Genomic DNA, 22247 nt, shown 5'->3' on the forward strand with positions numbered 1-22247 from the left:
AATCTCAATTCATAAAAAAATCGAATGTTTTTGCTCGATAAGCTATCGATTTTGATCAATTTAATGAACCAAATAAATAATAACAAATAAAATTGTATAAATAGGAATTCACAACATTATTTTATTTAGAACTACGATAAATTACGTTACAAGATGTTTTATTTTGGTTTTGAGATTTTGTTGTTTTTAAATTTGGTCACACTTTTACACCACTATCTTTTCGGTACATGATTGCAAACAAAATAAGTTTGCCCTAATCCGTGAAATATGTCTGTGGTCATCGAGACTACACTGGGCGACTTGACGGTGGATCTGTTCACAGACGAGCGACCAATTGCGTGCCTGAACTTCATAAAGCTATGCCAGCTAAAGTATTACAACTTCAACCTTTTTCACACGGTGCAACAAGGCTTCATAGCGCAAACCGGCGACCCCAATGGCTCTGGAGATGGCGGCTCCTCCATTTGGGGTGTTGTGGAGGGAGCACACAAGCGTTTCTTTGAGGCCGAATACATACCGAAGATTCATCATTCAAGCGCCGGACTGGTCTCATTTGTCAGTGCTGGCAAAAACCTTGTGGCATCACAGTTCTTCTTCACGCTTGGTGAGAATCTAACTTCTCTGGATGGGACTCACTGCGTTTTTGGTGAGGTAGTGGAGGGACACGAGTTGCTGCGCAGTCTAAACGATGCCATTGTCGATGATAACTTCCGTCCTTATCAAGACATACGTATCACCCATACAGTTGTGCTCGAGGATCCGTTTCCCAATCCACGCGGCTTTCAAGTACCCAGCCGTTCGCCGTCTCCCAGTGCAGAGCGGTTGAAGAATGGACGCATTGCCGCCGATGAGGACATCGACGACACCGACGGGAAGACCATGGAGGAAATGCAAGAATTGCTGGCTGAGCGTGAAGCCAAAGCACGTGCTACAATTCTTGAAATAGTGGGTGATTTACCAGATGCGGAGATGGCGCCGCCGGAGAATGTTCTGTTTGTATGCAAACTGAATCCCGTGACAACCGATGATGACCTGGAGATCATATTCAGCCGGTTTGGCGTCGTAAAGGGATGCGAGGTAATACGTGATCGCAAAACAGGTGACTCCTTGCAATACGCTTTCGTGGAGTTCGACAACCAGAAGTCATGTGAAGCAGCCTATTTTAAAATGGACAATGTGCTTATCGATGATCGACGTATTCACGTCGACTTCTCGCAATCTGTATCCAAGGTGACTTGGCGCGGTAAAGGCCGTGGTGTTGTTGGTTCTGATGGAAAGCTGGATTTCAATAATTTGAGAGAGAAAAATGGATATAGTAATATGAATAAAACCAGAGAAGATGGACGGAATAAGGCTGAGTACGACCAGCATAATCAGAGAAGCCGAATGAGTTCTAAGGAGCGTAGAAAGGCTCGTGAGCTTCGCCACCAAGAACAGAAAGATAGTCATCGATCAAGAGATGATAACGCTCGACGTCATAGAGAACGATCACGGTCAAGGGATCGATCTACTCAGTACCGATCACGATCGAGAAATCGGCATACTCAGCGACGTTCCCGATCAAAGGATTGGCCTACCCAGCGACGTTCCCGATCAAAGGATCGGCCTACCCAGCGACGTTCCCGATCAAAGGACCGGCCCACCCAGCGATCTAACCAGCGGCGCTCGCGATCAAGAGATCTGCATTATCAGCGACATTCGCAATCTTATGATTCGCATCGTAGAAACCCATCATCAGCTTACAAGGGTAATAATTACTCGACCGAATATAGAAGTCAATTGGATCATAGCTTTGAAAGAAGAGATGCGGATGAAAGGTAAACTATACTAGTATAATAAAATATGCATTAAGCGTGTAAACACTTGAATTCTATATTTACAGTACACACAGAAAGCAAGAAAACGTCAAGGTCGATGACAACAGCAGAAGGCGTAAGGAGGACTGGTCTGGAAGTTCAACAAAAGGAAAAAAGAAATCCAAACGTGCCAAGATCAGCAAATCCTCAGACAGTGAATCATCCTCATCTGATGACAGTTCGGACGCTAGCTCCAAAGGCAGCACACCCTCGTCATCAGAACCTAGAAAGAGGGAAAAGAAACCCAAGAAATCCAAGTCGAAGAAACACAAGTCCAAAACAAAGCACAAGAAATAATAGTTGGATAGTTTATTATTAACAATATACAATTTGGGTCCACATCTAGTACAATTACTTCTTTTCGGCCTCTAATGCAGCCATTGCAGCTCCGCCACAACAATTGGAGGTCCTATCACCTTTTCGCCTTCGTGGTGGTTCAATAACAGCATCGGGATTGAATACCACATTGTCTAGGCGTGTTGTCTCTGGCGTGATTCGAAGTTCTGTGGAGGAACCACGCCATTAATAAGAAATGTTTTAAATAATTTCCTGGCACTCACCGTAAACATCATCCTTCCGCTTTTCTGCCTGTATTATATTAGTGCGTAGCTCATGGTCTACGTCGATGGCTAACTTGATCATCTGCATAAAATTGACATTAATTCACATTATATTATTTTTTAAATATTTACCTTTTGAATTTCCTCCACATTGGACTCGCTTCGGTTCTGTCGAAATGAGTCGTTTATTTTATGCCTGCCCTCCAATAAGGCTCGGTTATCACCATGAAACACATATTGTCGTGTACGGTGCAATTTCTTGAACACACTCAACACCTATTACACAAGCAACTATTCCATACATTTATTAAACAAAATGCAAACATCAACATTACCTGGTGCTTCAGTGGTTGGGACATTGTATGTGACATAAGCAACGTGACCGGCCGTTGAATTTCAAAATATACTGTTTTGATATTTTTAAGAATAATATACTAAACTATTCCATATAACCGAATTAAAGCTTAACTGTTGAGTATAAAAAATTTAAAACGAAGGTTTTAAGAAAATAATAAATCTCTTAAAAAAAAAAATTGTTACACAAAATTTATTCGATTCTGGAAGTCCCCAAGTAGCAGCGACACATTCAATAAATTTATCGATATATCCATTTCGTTAATAGTTTCGATAAATTTATGTTTGTGACAACCAATTCAGTTGATTAAATTTTTTACGGCGTTGGGTTGTGCGGCGGTTCTGTCGGTAGTGTTGGTGTATTTTTGTATATGTTAATATGATCTGCTGTGGATAATTTGGTCTTAAAAAATTGCGAAAAGCCAACGCGACGCTAAATCAAAAAATCGACAAACGCTAAAAAAAAAGAACTGTGCTCAGTTATCAGCGGCCATCGCTTCGTATGTGAAAGTGAAATTTGATTTCGACTATAGTCGAAGGCATTTTTGTGTATGCAAAATAAATTCTTATAGTCGTTTGTGTACGAGCTAAGTAGAAGAGAAGGGACGGTACGGTGCTGGTCCTTGCTAAACAAATAGAAAACTGGCTCAAAACGACAAGTTATCGTTTTTGTTGAAGAACATGGATGAGGAGGAGGATGAAGTGACCGACCTGAAGCTGCAACTGTTTCACAATACAGTACGAGAGCACATTGTAAGTCAGCGATAACAAGACCGATAATATGACGTCACAATACCACCCCTAACAGTGGTACAAAATCACAATCTGTTGCAGCTGGTCTGCTGCAACAATAAATTCAACCCAAATTCCAAGTGTTGAACTGTACTTGAATTGTAGTTAGTGAACTAGACACCTGATAAGCAAATCTATGTATGTCTATGTATTTGGCAAATAAGCATGCAAACATAGTTACGTTCAAACGTTTTGTTTACGACTGTTATCAGCTAAACACTTCGACTTGCGGCCACAGAGGCCTAAAATAAATAGAAAGGCGATAGTCATCTTATAGCGAGTGAGTTTGAAATTGTCTGATTTCCTGTTGGGGAAAATGTCATATACAACAAAATACTAAAAGTAGCCAGTAAATTATGAATTAGCTGAAAGGGCTTGTATAATTTAATATATGTACATATGTAGCATTAATTGACAAGCAATGGCAAAACGGCACCTTCTCGAAAATGAAATAGCAACAAGTGAAAGTACTTTGGATTGTGTTAATAAAAATATGCATATAAGTATGTATGTATGTACATATAAACGTAAGCATATACTTACATACATATGTGTTTAGTGTTGCGTTAATATGTAACACAAAAGAAAACAATTTGAGACAATTCACATTTGAAGTGCTCAATAAATGGTCGCGATTCGTGCCTAATCTCCAAACCATACGCAGCTAAGCCCATTGTTTGTGTAATTTAAACAATAGCTGAAGAAGCAATCAATTCTATTCAGAATAAACTCTTAGCTTTCTTTTTTCTCTTACGGCGTGTCATAGTCAACACATTTTGTTTATGCTGGTTCTAAAAATAAACAATTCCTGTATTTGACATATACAATTATTTATTTATTTTAGTATTTGTGTGTAGCCAACTAGTAGCCCATTAAATGAATACGCGGCTGGTGAAATGACTAGTGCATTTGCTTACAGCACTAGTTACTAGCCAACGCAGCAACCAAGTGCTGCCATAGCATTTGTACTTATTGTCTCCGCCACAAGAGTAGTGCAGAGCCAGCCAATCAGTATATAGCTCGAGCCCCGTCACTCACTTCATAATTCGGAACCAGTCTCCTGTAGACTTCACCCACGATGAAGTCATTATCTGTCTACCAAGTAGTTAGTTTGTGGCCAGTAGAATGGCGACAATAGTCATCATCATTATTGAAGGGTATCAACGCACTTCCGCGAATAATCGAATTTTCAGAAGAACATACATATGTACATACTGAAAACTGATATTGACCCAGGAAACGAGAAACCTGTGTGACTGTATGATTGGCTCTTGCTTCTGCTTTGTTATGGCATACATTAACGAAAATTGAATAATGCCGAACTCGATGTGGGTCAACAAACGATGTACACTTATGTACGTGGGTCGCATTCTGATTTAGAGCATTGTCCCGGTAAAAGTAAATGTCGAAATGTCAAGAATTTTGAGGGGAACGAGTACCGTAGAAAAATGTAGATAATTATTTGTTTGATAGTCTGTTAAATATAAAGTATTACAGCATTTGCTCGTACAGAATTATATTTATTCGTTAAAGAGTATCTTTCAATTGAAGTTTTACTCGTATTTTTTTGTTTTGCTTCCACCGCTGATCGGGAAAAATAATAACAACTTGAAAAACAGCACCAATATTAGGCTGCTGTGATGCTAAGTTTGCCGTTTGGTTGCTGCCATAAAATTTGCCACTTGGCCACAATATGTTGCTATTTTTAGTCAAGTTTAACGTCACATTGCAGGTTGGCGTTTTGGTCGTTTTTCATCTTGAGTTCACGTCGAGTCGTTGACTCTCTGGTTATGGCCATTGAATGCATTTGGCCAACATCAACAAGTTTGCATAAAGCTCACTAAATCTATAAGCACACGCAGTCAAACATCAGTGACTGCAGCAACTACAACTGCATTCCCAGTGAATCTGTCTACATATCTAAATGCGCGCATACATGTGTATTACATACATATGTGTACGTGCACATGTGTGTAGGTATTTATAAGTTTCTGGAACTAAGCACTGCAGCTGCGTTGCTGCACCTAGCTTGCTGTTACCCATATCAGTGTACACTGTACAGTGTGCATGACATGTGCTATGTATAACAATTATATGATTGTAGAACAGTTTTTATGTTTCATTTGGCATGCAAAGCCAGTTGACAGACTCTGTTGCCGGTGCTTTCGAGGAATTTAGATTAGGATTCATCAGAGTTGTCTTTAGCACACGTTTCTATATCAGTAATTACGCCAATTTTTAAGTTTATCGCTGTAAAATACATACATAGCTTGCATGCGCTATAACAGTTAAATACAATTTATTTTATAAATAATATATTAGGTATTTAGTGTTATGTTATTGGAATTTGAAGGTCGCAATTGTGTTAAGAAATATTTTCTATAAATATATAATATTTGAACAAGTCAGAAAGTCGAGTGTGCTTGACAGTGATATACCCGATATCCATTTAAAATAAAAGCAATACAGTGTGTTATTATTCATAAATTACCGAATTAATTTACTAAAAATATACCGAATATACCGTAGAGTATAAAATATATGAGACCCGATAGCAGTAGTTGTTTTTTACCCTATAAAATTATTTTTTAAATAACTTCTACATATTTTATTAAAATTATTTTGCTATTCGATTTTATTGATTTACAAGGCGGAAATAGGCGTGGCAAAAATCTAAAACTTGATCTGCATAGAAACAGTACAAGTGCTGCATGCCTCTATCTCGATAGTCTCTAAAATCAAGTGTTTCCTACAGACAGACTGACGACTATATGGCTATATCGTCTCGGCTGAAGCTAATCAAAAATATATAAACTTTATGGGGTCGGAAATGCCTCCTTCTAATAGTTAGTAACTAGTACTAACATAAAAAATAAAATTCCTTTTGACATTGAGGTACAAATAAAAACTCATGTGTTTAGATTCGTTTATTTAGCTCCAGGTCCATGAAATGAATTGAAAAATACTAACAGTAATTAACTAAGTAGTAATTTGTATAGAAACGTGTGCATCTATGTATGTACATATGTGCAAAATATTATTTTCTAATCAGAAAATGCGAATTTGCTGTAATAATGAAGCATGAGTTTAAGTAATTTATGTTGTTTTGTGTCAAAGATATTATATTAGTTGTTTTTGGTCTTTCTTTTGTTAGTCAAAACATGCACAAATTCTCATTAATTATATTTGTCTGTATGTTCCTACAAATATACATGTGTATACCTGAAGTATACTTATATCTTTGTGCTTATGTCTGTGTATACCTATGTACATACATATACTAAGGTTTGCATTGTTTTTTACGCTGCGGAAAAAGCAATGACGTGTGCTTTAAATACTTGTTGTCTGTTTGTTATCCGATCACAATAATATCATCAAAAGACAGACGGATATATGTATTTATTTGATGTATTGCTTCTATGGTCAATATAAAAAAAGTCCTAAAAAAAAAATAGGGAAAAAATTACCTTAATTTCTATTATTGGATATATGTAGACGATCTATAAACCTTAGGAAATTACTGTATGTTATTTGACTTCTATATGTGTTTCTACTGTCTCGATTAAAACCTGTAATTATTGTACACATATATATAAAAGAAAATTAACATAATTAGATAATGTTAGAGTGGAGAGCTAATAACCAAAAACTATTATACTGTTTGATTAGGCTTCAAGTAAAATTAGTATGGTAACTCGAATTATGGAGCGGACGTTTAATTGACTTTTTTGGTCTACAATCAATATAATCCTTATCAATAGATTTGTTACTGCTATCGTCGGCACCTGATAAGCATTGGTCTAAAAGACAATCTGTTGAACTTTGTACCCAGCGTTCACTACTTTATTAGAGGTATTACTTATTAATCATACAATTTTTTATTTGAACAACTTGTACTTGAGTGAATAGAAACCCAAACTTTACTGCACGATATCTGGTCGGGTTAAAGCAGCCAATTGCGACTCTTTTTTTTCGTTTCAGTCCGAGACAATTATAATGAATTAATTCAAAATAATTTCAAGAACAAACTTATGCTCAAAAGTGAATTGAATTATAAAATAGAGAAAAAAATAAAAATGTGTAAGTTTCGGCATGTCTGTCTGTCTGACTTTTGAATGCGATTGCAATCGATTGTACATATAAAAAAGCATTCGATGAACGTGGGTATTGATTTAGTTGTTGAATCGCATATGAAACACCAAAAATAATTCAGAGCCAATACGTCGTCGATGTTATTTTATTTTATTTGATTTTTTGTTTTCTTTGTATTTTTTTTTTTTAATTTGATTTGTAATTGTATTTTTTTATTTTGTATTCAATAGTTTAAATTGAGTGCTTACCGTTGATTTAGATTTTAATCGTTTCTTGCACACTGTTGTCTACAGGTAACATTGACCTGACCATTTAAATTTTGGTTAAGATTCAACATTTTTGTGGATTTTTTATGGGCGACCCACCTAAATTGGGGCATGAAAGGGTTAAATACGATGATCGGATTCTATATAGTTTTAAAGTTGTATATCTAATGATATCCAAAATTTCAAATTTTGAAAGTATGCAACAAGGTTTAATAATAAGAATTTTTTAAATTTTCTATTCTAAGTTTCGCTTAAAATAAAACATGAGTTGAAAAGGCAGCGAAGCTCGCTGGTCTGCTAGTTCCATATAATAACAATAGATTTTTAAGAATCATACGAAAACATACAATACGCGTTGTATATTGTGATAATAATCACAGTTGTTCAAACAAACAGTACACTTCTAAAGAAAACAATATTAAAAACAATAAGAAATTGACTGTGGATATAGATAAAATCTCGAATTCATATTTAATTATTCCTCCCTAATTCTCTTTATTTTTCTCGTCTCAGATCTTCTTGCTGTTAATCCTTATGCTGTACTTCAGTTCATATGTGGTCGTCTGCCGTTTTCGTCGCAGAGATCGCGACGATCTATATTCAAATGATGAAGACGAAGTACTGATATATCGCATAAGGTAATACTATAAAGTGGCTGGTTAGGTATTCATTCATATAAAAATCAATTCAATTCCTTGCAGCTTTTGGCTCTGCACCTTTACACTGGCTGTGGCCGAAGGCGCAGCCATGTTGCTACCAGTGTCTATAGCGAGCAACGAAGTGCTTTTGCTATATCCTAACAGTTACTACGTCAAGTGGTTAAACAGCTCTTTGATACAAGGTAAGTTAATTCAAATGGTTAATGATATTCAACTATTAATTATGCTTAATGTGTACATTACAGGGCTGTGGAACCACGTTTTCCTCTTCTCCAACCTATCGCTTTTTATTTTCTTGCCCTTTGTCTACCTATTCTCCGAATCGACGGGATTTGTGGGCTACAAAAAAGGCATCCTAGCGCGAGTCTACGAAACCTTCACAGTATTCATGTTGATGGCTATCATTGTCCTAGTCCTGACTGCCGTGCTTAGCGCTGTATTTGGCATTGAAAAGTTTCAATTCTTCTGGTTTCTAAGTGAGTAGCTCACAGAGGAACCGCTATCACAAAAACTGCACCCAATTTCGATTTGAGTGTATATTGATTACATCCGTTTTACTTTTTATGCTTCACAGATTTAGGCAGTGTTCACTTGCCGTTTCTTTATTCATGCGTATCTTTTCTGGGGGTAATTCTAATGCTGAGTAAGTAACAATACATTTATTTTCGTATTACTATAGTTATCTATTCGCAACTAGACACTTCTACATTTCGTCTTCAATCTGTCCAATAAATTTGTCAATATACGAAAGTTGCTTTGGATTATGCTGTCGAGCTTTGGCAACGCTCTCCTCAAACTTGTCAACATCCTTCAGGCACTTGTAAGCTTTGGCCCTATAAAGCCAAGCACGTAGATTGGTTTCCTGCAATTTGTCCAGTACATATTGACAATCGTCAAGAGCACGCTTGTAGTTGCGAAGTCTGAAAATGTAACATTTATTTTTAGAATTATAATTGAGATTAGCTCGACCAACCTGATGTAGCACAAGGCCCGATTGTTGTAGGTTATTGCACTATCCTTAACGCGTTCAACCGCCTTGTTGTAATGCAAAATTGCCTTCTCATAACTTCCCTTGCGAAAAGCCTCATTTCCTTGACTGGAAATAAAATAAAATTAGTAATATAAAAAAAAGTTTCTTGAATATTGAGTTACCAACGATGCCCTTCCGCTTCGTGTTCACGCTTAGCGCGTGACTGAGCCCTTTCATTCGCATCCCTCTCCACTTCCTTCATGAAGCTCTGCTGATCCATTGTATTCTCGTTGCCCTTCTGCTCCTTAGGCTTAGCATCACTCTTATTGATTACAGTGCGGTCTTCACGTATTGTTAAGTGCACCTTATCAACATCGAGGTTCTCAAAGTCTTCCGCGGTTTTGGCCTTTGGAAGGACAGATTCATCTTCCGCAGATGATCCTTTATTTTGTAAAATATCCTCAATCTTCTGCAGAGTTGATTCAAAATCAGCAAAATCATTAATATGCTTGTCGTCCATTCTAGTGCTATGTATCTAAATAAATATTAAAGGAAATTGCCTCGTCAGAAGTTTGATAATGTTTTAGCTCTGGTTGTTTGCCATTTTGAAGGGTAACCCTAGAAACCAACTTACTCTATGCTTACTTGGTTCACATTATTTTCTCAGTTTGTACCCCTTATGGCTTTGTGCGATTGTTTGGCGTTGTCAACCAGGTGCTTGCAAGGCCGATGCTGATGCGAGATGTGAATGAAGAGTTCAGCGCCTTCTACATGGAGGAAGCAAGCGTCAAACGAAAGCTGGCACACATTGAACTGCACAATGTGAGCATCTCTGAGGCCAACAATGGGCATGGACGCGCATTTAATGGTAGCCGACGTCCTCTTAACTATCTGTCGCAGCCGTTGTTACAGCACTCTTTGCATCTGTATCAGCGCAAGCCACTGACTGGAAATATGGACGAGCACCAGCACCAGCTCAATGAAAGACTGAAAGAGTTATACAGTGAGCGTAAGGAGCTGGACAAGATGCGCAAGTCGAGCACCTTTCAACGCACCTTCGTCTATCCACTTGCCATGCTTTTACTTCTATTCTGTACCGCCGTTACCATACTGCTCGTGGTCCAAAACACTCTGGAGCTGCTCATAGGCATAAAAGCGCTGCCGTTGAGCACAAGAGTAAGTTCAGTCAAGTCACGCCACAGTCAAGTATTCTTGGCTAATATTTCTTGTACTTTCAGCAATTTACTTTGGGCATTTCATCTCTGTCTAAGCTGGGACCCGTTGGAGCCGCAATGGAAGTATGTCTAATATTTTATCTTGGCGCCACATCAGTTGTGGGATTCTACAGCATGCCCTTTATGAGAAACGTGCGTCCGAAATGGCGGAAAACTTCCCTGCCACAGTTGATGTTAAACTGTGGCTTCATGTTGGTGTTATCCTCGGCATTGCCACTGCTAAGCAGGATTATAGGTGTGATATTATATCTCACTTTCATGTGCTCGTAATATTCATCAGTTATTGTCCTTATGTTTGCAGGCATTACCAACTTCGATCTGCTGGGAGATTTTGGCGCCATCGAATGGCTGGGCAACTTTCAAATTGTTCTGCTTTATAACTTGGTATTTGGCACCACGACTGCGCTGTGCCTGGTCAACAAGTTCACGGCGCCAGTACGGCGTGAGCTGCGGGCACGGTTAGTAGAAAACTATGTGCTCTTTACGAACTACATGAGTTTCATCAACTGATATTTGAGTCAGCGACACGACAAATCCTTAACATGTGAACGCCAGCGTTATGCTTTTCTGTTGCTAAAACGCTTTGTCGAGTCGCCTCGCTTTAGTTTAACTAGTTTCTATGCCAAGTACCACGATCTTAGTCGTAAGAGCAGTCGCAAAACCACCGCTAGTCGCCAGGCAACCACGATGGAGTTTTGAGAAAAAGATAGAAAGCTGAAGACTCGAGGAGTCGTGAATATAATTTATACAGAACTGATATTTGTATGTAAATGTTGCGCTCTTCATTGTTGTGCTTAATTGTTGTAGTTTATATTGCATATACATACATACGTTAGTAATGTTATAGGAAGATTTTTTTGTTTTCACATTATACATAATTGCTCGTATGTATGTGAATGAAAATCTTTACAAGTTTCATTCAATTGCAACTTGTAAAATGTATTTCGAATACTAACACGCGTACAACATTAACTGCTGACAACAGTGCGTAAATATAATTGTAGATGTTATTTTTCTTAAAATTTTAATACTCTGAGTCAGTCTTACGATCCATATGATATGTCGATAATTTAATTCACAACCATTTCGACATTTTTATACTTGTATTTATTTATAACACATGTGGCAGGCATACAATTCATGGTCATTCTAATTCATATACTAATTATTTATTTTAATATATAATTACTTATACATATGTAGCCCAACAATGTTCCTTAAGTGCATATGCAAACGAGCGCTGAAGCGCATCTCATCATTTATTTGCATATTCAAACCAATAATACTTCACACACCTAAAAGCATCTAAAATATATGTGATAAAATATAAAAAATAAGAAAATAACGCTTTTTTCATTTCCCATTTCACAGCTTCTTGCAATTAATATTATTGGGAACAAATTACATCAATTCTTGATTTATTTTATTTACAGCTTAACGGCATTATTATTATTGACCCAATGACTGACTGATGAACATTACATTGTTAACCCACTGTGATATTGCACTATGTATATAGTATACAGCTATTAAATTTTATCCACATATAGACTGTTTCAATACTTGATTTTTTAAACAATTCCTTTAGTTTCGAATATTCGATTTAGCAATATGGAGGTATGTATATATGTACATATACATATGTATGTACATGCACAGTTCAAGAAGCTTTGCCTGTTATTATAGGTTCATATTAAAACCCTTTTTAGGCTCATGCTGGTGTTCAACATTTGAACCAAATTTTCTAAATAAAATATAGACTAAAAAAAACATGTCTAAAAAAATTGTATATCTTCATGTACATATGTATGTATGTATGTGCACATGCAAATATGAATGATTTATCGATAATTAAGTTAAGATGCGTTGGAATTCCCTTGAATACATATTCTATTATCACTAACCAAAATAGTGAATCCCTCTCCACCTGTTTCAAATCATCGTATATATATTTAAATTTCAATAAATTTCCCACTTCAAGAAAATTTGTTTACATTCGAGCAGCTGGTTTATGTCATATAACGTACACATTAAAAAATTCATATATTATATTGGAATTTGTAACTGCTCTTATTTGTAGCATATGCTAAACGATAGACAGACACACAACAATAAAAACTTATCGAATACAATCGAACTAAACATTTTTTTAATGTTAGCTTTAAAAACTATGCTCTGTCAGTCACTCAATTTTTCGGACTCGATTGAGTCCCGTTTGGCTGCTTCCACGCTAAGAATCATCATCACTGACAAATTGATTTGCACGCATATATATTTATATTTTATAATTTTTTACTGTTGTGAGCTTCTTTCGATTTCATTTCGATAAGATATCGCGTGATTGAAAAGAATATACGGAGCAATGGTGGCCGATATTTTCACACTTCACGCACGTGAAAAACAGTTCTTTTTTATTGGGATTTTACATGGGACATATTTCAAATATGTTGAAAACAATGTAGAAAATTCAAATTTTTGGTTCTGTAAAAACAGAACATTAGTCTAGATGCAGTTAATAAGCAATCAAAACGATAAGCAACTGATATATATATATAAAACCCAATAATTTTCGGCTCATTTTCATATTCGAAGCTCTAATAGCCTTTTTCAGGTCGAATGTTACGTTCACCCAATGTAAAAACCCATAATAAAAAGTTGGTTCGAAACGTAAAAAAACTGAGTGCAGTGGAAAAGGCTATAACACAGCAAGCGGTAGACTCAGAACTCATTTGTGACTCAGTGTGACCATCTTTTGTATATTATATACCAAACCATGTTGCTATTTATGTATTCATTGTGTTCTACATAATGATAACGAAATTGATAATGTAAGAAATAAAACTTATATTATTTCTTATATAATTGAAACTTTTGTGTCGCACATTTTTAATAAATTTCGAAATTCTTTTGAAGTGTTACCACACCAATTTTGTTAATAATGCGAAATAAAATATATTTTCGACAACAGCTTGTGGTCACACTTATCAAATTTTTTCTGCAGTGGCGTCGTTGTTAATAAGAAATTTTAATTTGTTGTATTAGAATAATAATTAAGCAAATAAATATATAATGCTAAGCCGAAAACGTCGAGCCAGCTCGATATCCAGTCGTCAAGATGAAGATCCGCTGCTACTAGACGACTCCACGCCGGAACAGTCGCCGGTGCAACAAACGCAATCCGCGCGCAAAAAGCGGCGTCTTGATCCAACGGAGCTATGTCAACAGCTCTATGACTCGATACGCAACATAAAGAAGCAGGATGGATCGATGTTGTGCGACACGTTTATTAGAGCGCCGAAGCGTCGGCAGGAGCCATCCTACTACGACGTGGTGGTTAATCCCATTGACTTGCTAAAAGTTCAGCAGAAGCTAAAGACGGACTCATATGAAGACCTTTATGACATGATGAACGATCTCGAATTGCTGATAAATAATGCCAAAGCTTTCTACAAACCTGAGTCAACCGAGTATCAAGATGCCATTGCCTTGTGGCAGCACATTCAGACCCAGCGTCAGCGGATTCTCGAAGCCAATGGCTTTGCGGAAGAGGAGCCACGTGCCAAACGAGCGCCTCGCAATGCCCGACGACTAACGACCAGTGCGGAGCCGGGAGGCGGGGATATTGACGAAGATTGCAATCAGTACGAGGAACTCTTTGCATCCGTCATGTCTGCAACGGACCCAGTTGGGGACAGAGCAATGCACCCTATATTTCAATTGTTGCCCTCTAAAAAGGCGTATCCCGACTATTACGATGTCATCGAGCATCCCATTGACTTGCGTTTAATTGCCACCAAGATTCAAATGAACGCCTATTCATCGCTGGTGGAAATGGAGCGAGATCTTCTGCAAATGACTAAGAATGCTTGTCTCTTTAATGAGCCCGGTTCACAGATATACAAGGATGCCAAAGCTCTGAAGCGAATTTTCACGCAACGCCGGATAGAGATGGAGACAGGAAAGGGGAAACCAGCCAGACGGTTGAAAAACTTGTCCAGTGCAGCAATAGCAGGTGAGTACAAAATGTTTAGTAGATGCATTTAAATGAAATAACACTTTATTTGCAGCACTTAAAGAGGAAGTGGATAGCTCAGATGACGAAGAGACGAGCAAAAAAGGCGAGGGTCCTATGTGGGCATTATTCGATCATTTGTATAATGCGCCTGGCACATCCGAGCATCCTGGGGTTACTGGGCCACCATTGGGCAACTCATTGTGGAAATTACCAGTGCGTCGTTTTCATCCTGAATACTTTGAGTTAATTAAGCGACCCATTTCCCTGAGCCAAATCCATACGAAACTCAAAAAAGGCGATTACGCAAACATAAGCGATCTCACTGGGGATCTGTATCTAATGCTGGACAACGCCAAAAAGGCATTCTCGGTCACACATCGAACGCACAAGGATGCGTTGAAAATGTTAAAACTCATGAATGCCAAACTGGTTGAAGAAACCCTCGAGGAAACGAGCGATTTGGACGAAGAAGAGGGCGATGAAGTATTCGCTGCCAACGTGCAGCCAGAGAAACGCAAGCCAGGCAGACCTAGAGTCAACTCTACTTCGAATCCCAGCACGGCGAATACATCTAATGCATCTATCTCGCCAAAATCTAATCGAATTCCCATCAATGCGGCCATTAAGAAAAAAATTCTCAGCATTCAAAAGTATCTGGTGGACTACACTGTAGAATATCGGCGGCTCATCGAGATGTTTATGGAGAAACCATCGCGCAGAGCATATCCTGATTACTACGAAATCATTCAGAACCCCATCGACATGAATACTATTGAGCATAACATACGGTCCGATCGCTATGCCACCGTCGAAGATGTTGTGGCCGACTATCGTTTAATGTTCTCAAATTGTCGTCAGTATAACGAGGATTGTTCCACTATCTACGAGGATGCCAATACCCTAGAACGTGCCCTTAACGAAAAGCTGAAGGAATTCCCCGGCTTGACAGAGGTCAAAAAACCCCTGCAAAAGTATAATAAGTTAGGTCGCAAACCAAAAGCAGCACTCTTGGCTGATCGTGATCGAATGTGGCAGTTTTACGAATCCCTACGCGATTATCAAGAACCGAAAGGCAAACGTCAATTATCGTTGATCTTTACAAAGCTTCCGTCTAAGAGTGATTATCCGGAATATTATGATATCATTAAGGATCCCATGGACATGGAACGAATTGCACAGAAACTTAAACAGGGCGCTTACGAGAGTGTGGATGAGTTGGCCGCTGATTTTCTGCTCATGCTAGAGAACGCTTGTAAATATAATGAACCAGACTCTCAGATCTATAAGGATGCGTTGGTACTCCAACAACTAACTCTTCAATTGAAGCAGCAGCTGCGCACCGAACCTGATGTTCCACTGGCCGTGCAAGAATTGTTCCTTACGCTCTTCACTTCCGTCTACAATCACCAAGATGAGGAGGGGCGCTGTTACTCCGATTCATTGGCCGAGCTACCAGAATATGATGAGTTGGGTGAAGGCGCAAAGATTCGAGGTATTTCCTTAGATCTGGTTAAGAGGCGACTTGACAAGGGCGCCTACAAACGTCTGGATATTTATCAGGATGATATTTTCGCTTGTATGGAGCGAGCACGTAAATTATCACGCACAGACTCAGACATCTTCCAGGACTCTATTGAATTGCAGACGTATTTCATTCGCAAGCGCGACGAGCTATGCAAGGACACATTAAGTTCACCGGCATTAAATTTTACTCTGGATCAACTATTGTCTGACGTTGAGGTTACGCGACAGCAAAAAGCAGCACAAGAGGAGCAGGATCAAGAGCAAGAGAAGGACAAGGATGAATTTAATGCTGCCGCCAATGCAAAAGGAGAAAGCATGACTATTAATCAACAAGTCTATTCACCGGGTGATTTTGTCTACGTGCAGACGCCCGAGAACAAGATACCCACCATTGTGTGCATCGAACGACTCTGGACAACACCGAACAATGAGAAACTAATGCAGGCATCGATCTTTCTGCGTCCCCATGAAACCTATCACGTTACGACTCGAAAGTTTCTCGAAAAGGAGGTTTTCAAGAGCAGCATTTCGCAGACAATTTCAATGGACAAAGTGCTGGGCATGTGTCATGTGATGCACATCAGAGACTACATCAAGCTAAGGCCGGATGGACTGCCAGAGAAAGATGTGTTTGTGTGTGAATCTCGTTACAATCTGCAAGGGCGTTGTTTCAAGAAGCTAAAGAACTGGCCAACAGCGCGTGAGAGCAATAATGGTTCTATAAGGTTTGTTCCCCGCGATACGCCATTGGAGCTAAAGAGAGTTATGTCCGTTTTCAAGGAACGTATCGAGAAACACAAGGGTGAGCTCGAAGAGCTGAAGCTGCAGGAGGCCCTCGTCGAGAAGGAGAAGCCCAATGTTATCTGTGATGCTCCTCCCAATGCGGAGGATAACAGTGTGTACTATCAGCAATACAACACCATTTGCAGCGGTGTCATAAAAACTGGCGACTTCGTTTACGTTGCGACGCAAACTGGCAAGCAATCAGTTGCCCAGGTCCAGCAGATCTGGGAGATCAATGGTAAATCGTATTTTAAGGGACCGTGGCTGTTAGCGCCAAACGAAACAACTCCTGCGTTAGGCAAACAATTTTACCGCCAAGAACTGCTGCTTAGCACTGTGGAAGATATCAGTCCAGTGATTGGCATCGTAGGCCGTTGTGCAGTTCTCGAGTATGCCGAATTCATTAATTCGCGACCCACAGAAATCGCAGAGAGCGATGTATATATATGCGAATCTGTCTACGATGAACTAAAGAAAGCATTGCGCAATCTGGTCGTCGGCAATCTGCGCAAGTTTCAGCACAGCGTTGAAGTGACTGAGGACGAAATCTTTTATTTCAAAAGTCCAATCAAGCCAGCAAAGGACGCCAGGAGTGATCTCAATGATCTAGCCATGATGGAGGACTCAATGGATGGAGACACGCCTTCCCTTAGCTCGGACATTGTTGCAATATCATCGCCAGCCCCGTCCGTTAATTCAACGCCGCTCACCTCGAAAGCAAAAACGAAAACAGCTAAGAAAAGCCTTACTGGCTACATTCTCTATTCGAGCGATGTCCGCAAAAGTAAGTTCACATTATATAGGCCAATCACCGATTACAATTAATAATTTCATCGACAGGTATAAGTCAGAGCAATCCGGATGCCACTTTTGGTGACATATCGCGTATGGTTGGCAATGAGTGGAAGAGCTTACCATCTAGCGTCAAACAAAGCTGGGAGGATCGAGCAAACAAGCTGAATGAAGAGGCAGCTGCACTCCGACGTGAGATTGATGACAACCAAAACTGTGCGAGTCCATTGCCAGCGATCGCTAATGTACCCCAGGAGCCAGGCCCGCCGCTCACCTATGAATGCCTGTGGGACAAGTGTGACTTTCAGTTTGAGGAGATGTCCGATTGCACAGAGCATTGCTTGGCCGATGCCACCGGTCATATACAGCGCCATCCCCAGGCTGGTGTCGAGATGGAGTACGTGTGCCTTTGGCGTAATTGTCCGCGCATTCGCAAGTCAATTCAGGCGTTCCCAAATGTGTTGCGTCTAATTAAGCACGTGCGCGAAGTGCATCTAAGCAAATGTGGTAAACCTTTGGGTCTCAGCGAACGCAGTAAGAATTTCATGTCACGCAAACACAAGTTGGTGCCACAGTCAATGGCGGTCAATGCGGCAGTCTCATCGAACAACTCCGTCTCACCACGAGCACCGATTAACGTGGAAACAGCTCAACAGCATCAGCAACAATTGCAGCTACAACAGCAGCAGCCACATTTGCACCAAACCATTATTGCTGGACCGCCTCCGGAGCCGATGTTCGTGACTGTTCCACCTCGTTCTAATAGAGTCATCCATTCAGAGGCCTATATCAAGTACATAGAGAGTCTGCAGACAGGCAGTCACTTAAATGTCGCTACCTGTAACAACAATTGGCGTCGCTCGATCACACATATAAACCCGCTTCAGGTGGGCAAGACTCAACTGGCAGAGCACTGGCTAGGTCCGAATGTCAGTGACCAGGAGAACGCGGTACAAGCACTATGCCACTTACGTAATTTTATGCTGGACGATGTGCTACAAATCCGGCATAGCTGCACTTGAATCTATTTCGAATTAAAATCAATTTTGTCGAACTCTATTTCAAATAAAAAGATACAAATGCATGTACCACGCAAATCATGTGTATATAATCAAATAAATTTGGACAAGGAAATAATAATGCATGTCTATAGACGCATAATCATTACTGAGTTATGTTTGTGTAATGTATACAATTTATGGAATATGTGTATGTTCATTAGGGTGGTTTCGAAAAATATGAAGTTTGTCACTTTTTATAGACTTTATAGTTGACTGTAGACACTTGAATTTCGCTTAAACTCTCTTACAAATTTCTAAAATAAACTCATACACTTTTAGATTACGTCAAAATTAATCATTTCAAATCTTTTCGAGACTAATACCCCAACATGAGAACATCTTTTTTAATTTTCTTATTCTTTTTTTTACATCATATCGACGACAATTCAAAATACATTAAAGAAATTTACAATTTCTCTCTATATTACTTGAATAAATCAACTTCGACCACTAAAGCTCTTTTTGTAGAATTATCATATTATTCATGTTTTCATTAAGCACAAGAATGGTGGCATAAAGCTTTATAATCCAAGCTTGTGGATGGATCTGTGTTACACTATAAACAAGAAAGAAAAATACGGTCGAGTGTGCTCGACTGTGAGATACCCGCTTCACATTTTGACTAAGAGCAAAATATTGCGGTATTCTCAAAATATACAAATGTAAAATTATAGCTCTATCTCTTATAGTCTCTGATATCCAATGTTTCATACGGACAGACGGTCATGGCTAGATCGTCTCGGCTGTTGACGCTGATCAAGAATATATATACCTTATGGGGTCGGAGATGCCTCCTTCTTCCTGTTACATACATTTCCTGCTGGCACCCTGTGGGTTTAATGTCATAAAATTTTTTCCAATATTTTTCCTGTATATGTTCGTACATATGTATGTGTACGTATATAATCTGACACATGTTAGCTCTGACGTCATATCTTTGTTTTGTTTTGCTACAGCGGTACGACAACAAACCGGTTGTGCTTTTAGCTATTGCTGCAACTACTGATAGTGTCACTTGGTTATTTTGGCTTCGCTTATCTAATTGGCTGGCTCAGTGGCCGCTCTCTTAATCTCCGATACTCTCGCGTGCTCTCTTTGATTGTGTCCGTTGGTCATTATTTTGGTGGAACAAAAGCATTGCGAACGAAAAACACAAATTAGTTTCAGTTTGTCGCTGGTGGATCGCGGTGGCAATTGTTAGATATACGTATAGTATACATTTAAATTTGAAATAATTTGAAAAAAGTAACAATGTCAGAGGGCGAATCGAAATTTGGTTTCAAGGATATGGAGAAGGCACTGGAGACACTCAAGCTACTCGAGAGCCATGACATGCAATACCGCAAACTGACGGTGCGCGGACTTTTGGGACGTGCCAAGCGTGTCCTGACTTGTAAGTTCCACACTTGCATCGGATTATATGGCTATATTTATTCATTAATTTTGATCATGGTGCAGTGACAAAGGCGTCGGAGAAGGTGAAGAATATCAATGACGCCATCGGTGTGTTTGAGAAATGGCTGGAGGAGAATGGCGGCGGTGCCTCCAATAAGAATGCGAAGACTGACAGCGAAGATAAGGTGCAAACAGTGCCCGGTCTTGGCTTTAAGGACAAGACAGCTGCAGAGGCAACGCTCAGGTAAGATATAATGTTATTAATATTGTCGAATAATGATGAAGGTCAAGACGCAACGCAATACATTGCTGTTGCTCTATCATCATGATGTCATGTGTCAGTTTTAGTGTCTCGCTCTCACACTCGATTTGCTCTTTAGCTGTTGTTTCTTCAGCCACACACACACACATACATATGTATATATTTGGCATGCACGCAAACCAATTAGACACATTCCAAATTTGTTAGTTCAACATAAACACTGTGCATATACATATGTATGTATGTACATATGTATGTGCATACATATGTATGAAATTGTGTGTTTGGCTTTTCTATAAAAATATCAACTATCAATATGCAAATTGTATATTAAAACATATAGCCATCCTGCCCCCTGAAGAATTAAAATAGCTTACTAATTACTACTATAAAACTAAATACATATGCATACAAATTTAATATCCACAATCCACAATATTTGATCAACACAGATGACATGAATAAAATCCGACGCTTCCTTAAAACATTCCAGTAAAAAAAACCCTAACACTATCAATCAATCAATTAAGCTATTCAAAGTTTTGTAAACGTATTTTATAATTATATTAATACTATTACTTATAGGGTCTTGGCAGAGCGCGATCCTGACTATCAGAGGCTGGCAATCAAGGGGCTTATCGGCAGTTCGAAGAGAGTGCTCTCCGGAACCAAAAATGAGGATAAAATCAAAGATATCAACGAGGGAGTTCAGGTGCTTGAGAAATTCCTTGAAGAATTTGAAGCGGAGAATCGTATTAAAGATAATCGCGCCTATATACCACATGCTTTGATTGCCCAGTTGCCAGAGCCAAAAGAGGCGCTGGCTGCTGAATTCCTCGCCGCTTATGGTGGTGCAAAGGCCAATGGCAACTATAAGCATTTACGAACGATGACTCCAAAGGATGATACTACAAGTTGGGATATTATACGCAACCGCCAGATTGCCAAACTTCTGGATCAAGTCAAGACTACCGATGACAAACTGTTTGCTAAGGAAAATGGGGAGCCTAGCAAGCTGCACTTGAGTCTAATTCACTGGGCTTACAGTCCTCAGCCGCAGAAAGTGAAAAGCTATGTGGAAAAACATGAAAAGCTCACGAAGTCGCCAGAGAAACGTAAGGTGCCAAGTGCCAGCAACAGCAGCAGCGAAGATGACGCGGACAATTCCAGTAGCGATGCATCAGAAGAGAAGGAAGTGCCCAAAAAGAAACGGAAGCAGGAGTAATACTCTATTGTAACATATGTTGTGTAACGGAACAGAAAACGGTACATACTTTATTTAACTCAACCTCAACGCGATTACAATAGCGTGGTGGACAATTTTGTATGTTCTATACATTTGCTATAAGTATATGCTGCTGATAAGGCCTCGCTTAGATGATGAGCTGTACATCTATCGCTAGCCATCTAATAACCAAATATAAGAAACTTGTATAATACTCTGTTGTCAATTCACAGCTTCAAATTTCGAATTGAATTTAACGATTGTGGAGCTGGAAACTATTTGTTATCGAGGCAATAGGCGACCACTCTGTGGTGGTTTACCGATTAACACTATGACGGTAGCTTCCCAACACTGGCAAAACACCATTTTAATTTAACAGCGAACAGCGCCGTCGCATACAAATCAT

General features: G+C 39.1%; 6 protein-coding genes across 6 annotated transcripts; 4 read left to right on the forward strand and 2 right to left on the reverse strand.

Annotated features, from left to right (window-relative positions):
• The first annotated feature begins 85 nt into the window (after nucleotides 1-85).
• LOC117575572 (peptidyl-prolyl cis-trans isomerase sig-7) lies at nucleotides 86-2201 on the forward strand. The gene is made up of 2 exons (XM_034259835.2): nucleotides 86-1817; nucleotides 1883-2201. Exons 1-2 carry the CDS (start codon nucleotides 268-270, stop codon nucleotides 2151-2153), a joined length of 1821 nt encoding a protein of 606 aa, XP_034115726.1. The 5' UTR covers nucleotides 86-267; the 3' UTR covers nucleotides 2154-2201.
• LOC117575575 (complex III assembly factor LYRM7) lies at nucleotides 2151-2864 on the reverse strand. Its single transcript, XM_034259839.2, has 4 exons — nucleotides 2752-2864; nucleotides 2549-2692; nucleotides 2417-2498; nucleotides 2151-2359 (listed from the first exon to the last, which is right to left on the reverse strand). The coding sequence occupies exons 1-4, from the start codon at nucleotides 2785-2787 to the stop codon at nucleotides 2208-2210; spliced, it is 414 nt and encodes a 137-aa protein (XP_034115730.1). The 5' UTR covers nucleotides 2788-2864; the 3' UTR covers nucleotides 2151-2207.
• Nucleotides 2865-3047: 183 nt separating this feature from the next.
• Nucleotides 3048-12126, forward strand: LOC117575573 (protein Lilipod). Its single transcript, XM_034259837.2, has 8 exons — nucleotides 3048-3523; nucleotides 8434-8558; nucleotides 8622-8761; nucleotides 8825-9055; nucleotides 9154-9222; nucleotides 10217-10725; nucleotides 10788-11019; nucleotides 11086-12126. Exons 1-8 carry the CDS (start codon nucleotides 3452-3454, stop codon nucleotides 11292-11294), a joined length of 1587 nt encoding a protein of 528 aa, XP_034115728.1. The 5' UTR covers nucleotides 3048-3451; the 3' UTR covers nucleotides 11295-12126.
• LOC117576691 (tetratricopeptide repeat protein 12) lies at nucleotides 9219-10134 on the reverse strand. The gene is made up of 3 exons (XM_034261687.2): nucleotides 9732-10134; nucleotides 9553-9675; nucleotides 9219-9499 (listed from the first exon to the last, which is right to left on the reverse strand). Exons 1-3 carry the CDS (start codon nucleotides 10067-10069, stop codon nucleotides 9283-9285), a joined length of 678 nt encoding a protein of 225 aa, XP_034117578.1. The 5' UTR covers nucleotides 10070-10134; the 3' UTR covers nucleotides 9219-9282.
• Nucleotides 12127-13749: 1623 nt separating the features above from the next.
• LOC117574191 (protein polybromo-1) lies at nucleotides 13750-18989 on the forward strand. Its single transcript, XM_034257889.2, has 3 exons — nucleotides 13750-14796; nucleotides 14852-17890; nucleotides 17947-18989. Exons 1-3 carry the CDS (start codon nucleotides 13854-13856, stop codon nucleotides 18918-18920), a joined length of 4956 nt encoding a protein of 1651 aa, XP_034113780.1. The 5' UTR covers nucleotides 13750-13853; the 3' UTR covers nucleotides 18921-18989.
• Nucleotides 18990-20121: 1132 nt separating this feature from the next.
• On the forward strand, nucleotides 20122-22054 carry LOC117575666 (uncharacterized). The gene is made up of 3 exons (XM_034259953.2): nucleotides 20122-20352; nucleotides 20418-20598; nucleotides 21202-22054. Exons 1-3 carry the CDS (start codon nucleotides 20211-20213, stop codon nucleotides 21839-21841), a joined length of 963 nt encoding a protein of 320 aa, XP_034115844.1. The 5' UTR covers nucleotides 20122-20210; the 3' UTR covers nucleotides 21842-22054.
• Nucleotides 22055-22247: the final 193 nt, after the last annotated feature.

Source organism: Drosophila albomicans, chromosome 2R, assembly GCF_009650485.2.
Source record: "Drosophila albomicans strain 15112-1751.03 chromosome 2R, ASM965048v2, whole genome shotgun sequence".
In the NCBI taxonomy this organism is placed as follows: domain Eukaryota; kingdom Metazoa; phylum Arthropoda; class Insecta; order Diptera; family Drosophilidae; genus Drosophila; species Drosophila albomicans.

Coding starts and splice junctions, on each gene's coding strand:
- LOC117575572 (XM_034259835.2), top strand. CDS start 268: ATGTCTGTGGTCATCGAGACTACACTGGGCGACTTGACGGTGGATCTG. Junction 1,818..1,882: donor AGAAGAGATGCGGATGAAAG/GTAAACTATACT, acceptor CTATATTTACAG/TACACACAGAAAGCAAGAAA.
- LOC117575575 (XM_034259839.2), bottom strand. CDS start 2,787: ATGTCACATACAATGTCCCAACCACTGAAGCACCAG. Junction 2,693..2,751: donor CCCAACCACTGAAGCACCAG/GTAATGTTGATG, acceptor CTTGTGTAATAG/GTGTTGAGTGTGTTCAAGAA. Junction 2,499..2,548: donor ATGTGGAGGAAATTCAAAAG/GTAAATATTTAA, acceptor AATTTTATGCAG/ATGATCAAGTTAGCCATCGA.
- LOC117575573 (XM_034259837.2), top strand. CDS start 3,452: ATGGATGAGGAGGAGGATGAAGTGACCGACCTGAAGCTGCAACTGTTT. Junction 3,524..8,433: donor ATACAGTACGAGAGCACATT/GTAAGTCAGCGA, acceptor TTCTCGTCTCAG/ATCTTCTTGCTGTTAATCCT. Junction 9,056..9,153: donor TCAATTCTTCTGGTTTCTAA/GTGAGTAGCTCA, acceptor TATGCTTCACAG/ATTTAGGCAGTGTTCACTTG.
- LOC117576691 (XM_034261687.2), bottom strand. CDS start 10,069: ATGGACGACAAGCATATTAATGATTTTGCTGATTTTGAATCAACTCTG. Junction 9,676..9,731: donor GAAGCGGAAGGGCATCGTTG/GTAACTCAATAT, acceptor TTTTATTTCCAG/TCAAGGAAATGAGGCTTTTC. Junction 9,500..9,552: donor CGGGCCTTGTGCTACATCAG/GTTGGTCGAGCT, acceptor TTACATTTTCAG/ACTTCGCAACTACAAGCGTG.
- LOC117574191 (XM_034257889.2), top strand. CDS start 13,854: ATGCTAAGCCGAAAACGTCGAGCCAGCTCGATATCCAGTCGTCAAGAT. Junction 14,797..14,851: donor GTCCAGTGCAGCAATAGCAG/GTGAGTACAAAA, acceptor CTTTATTTGCAG/CACTTAAAGAGGAAGTGGAT. Junction 17,891..17,946: donor TTCGAGCGATGTCCGCAAAA/GTAAGTTCACAT, acceptor TTTCATCGACAG/GTATAAGTCAGAGCAATCCG.
- LOC117575666 (XM_034259953.2), top strand. CDS start 20,211: ATGTCAGAGGGCGAATCGAAATTTGGTTTCAAGGATATGGAGAAGGCA. Junction 20,353..20,417: donor TGCCAAGCGTGTCCTGACTT/GTAAGTTCCACA, acceptor ATCATGGTGCAG/TGACAAAGGCGTCGGAGAAG. Junction 20,599..21,201: donor GCTGCAGAGGCAACGCTCAG/GTAAGATATAAT, acceptor TATTACTTATAG/GGTCTTGGCAGAGCGCGATC.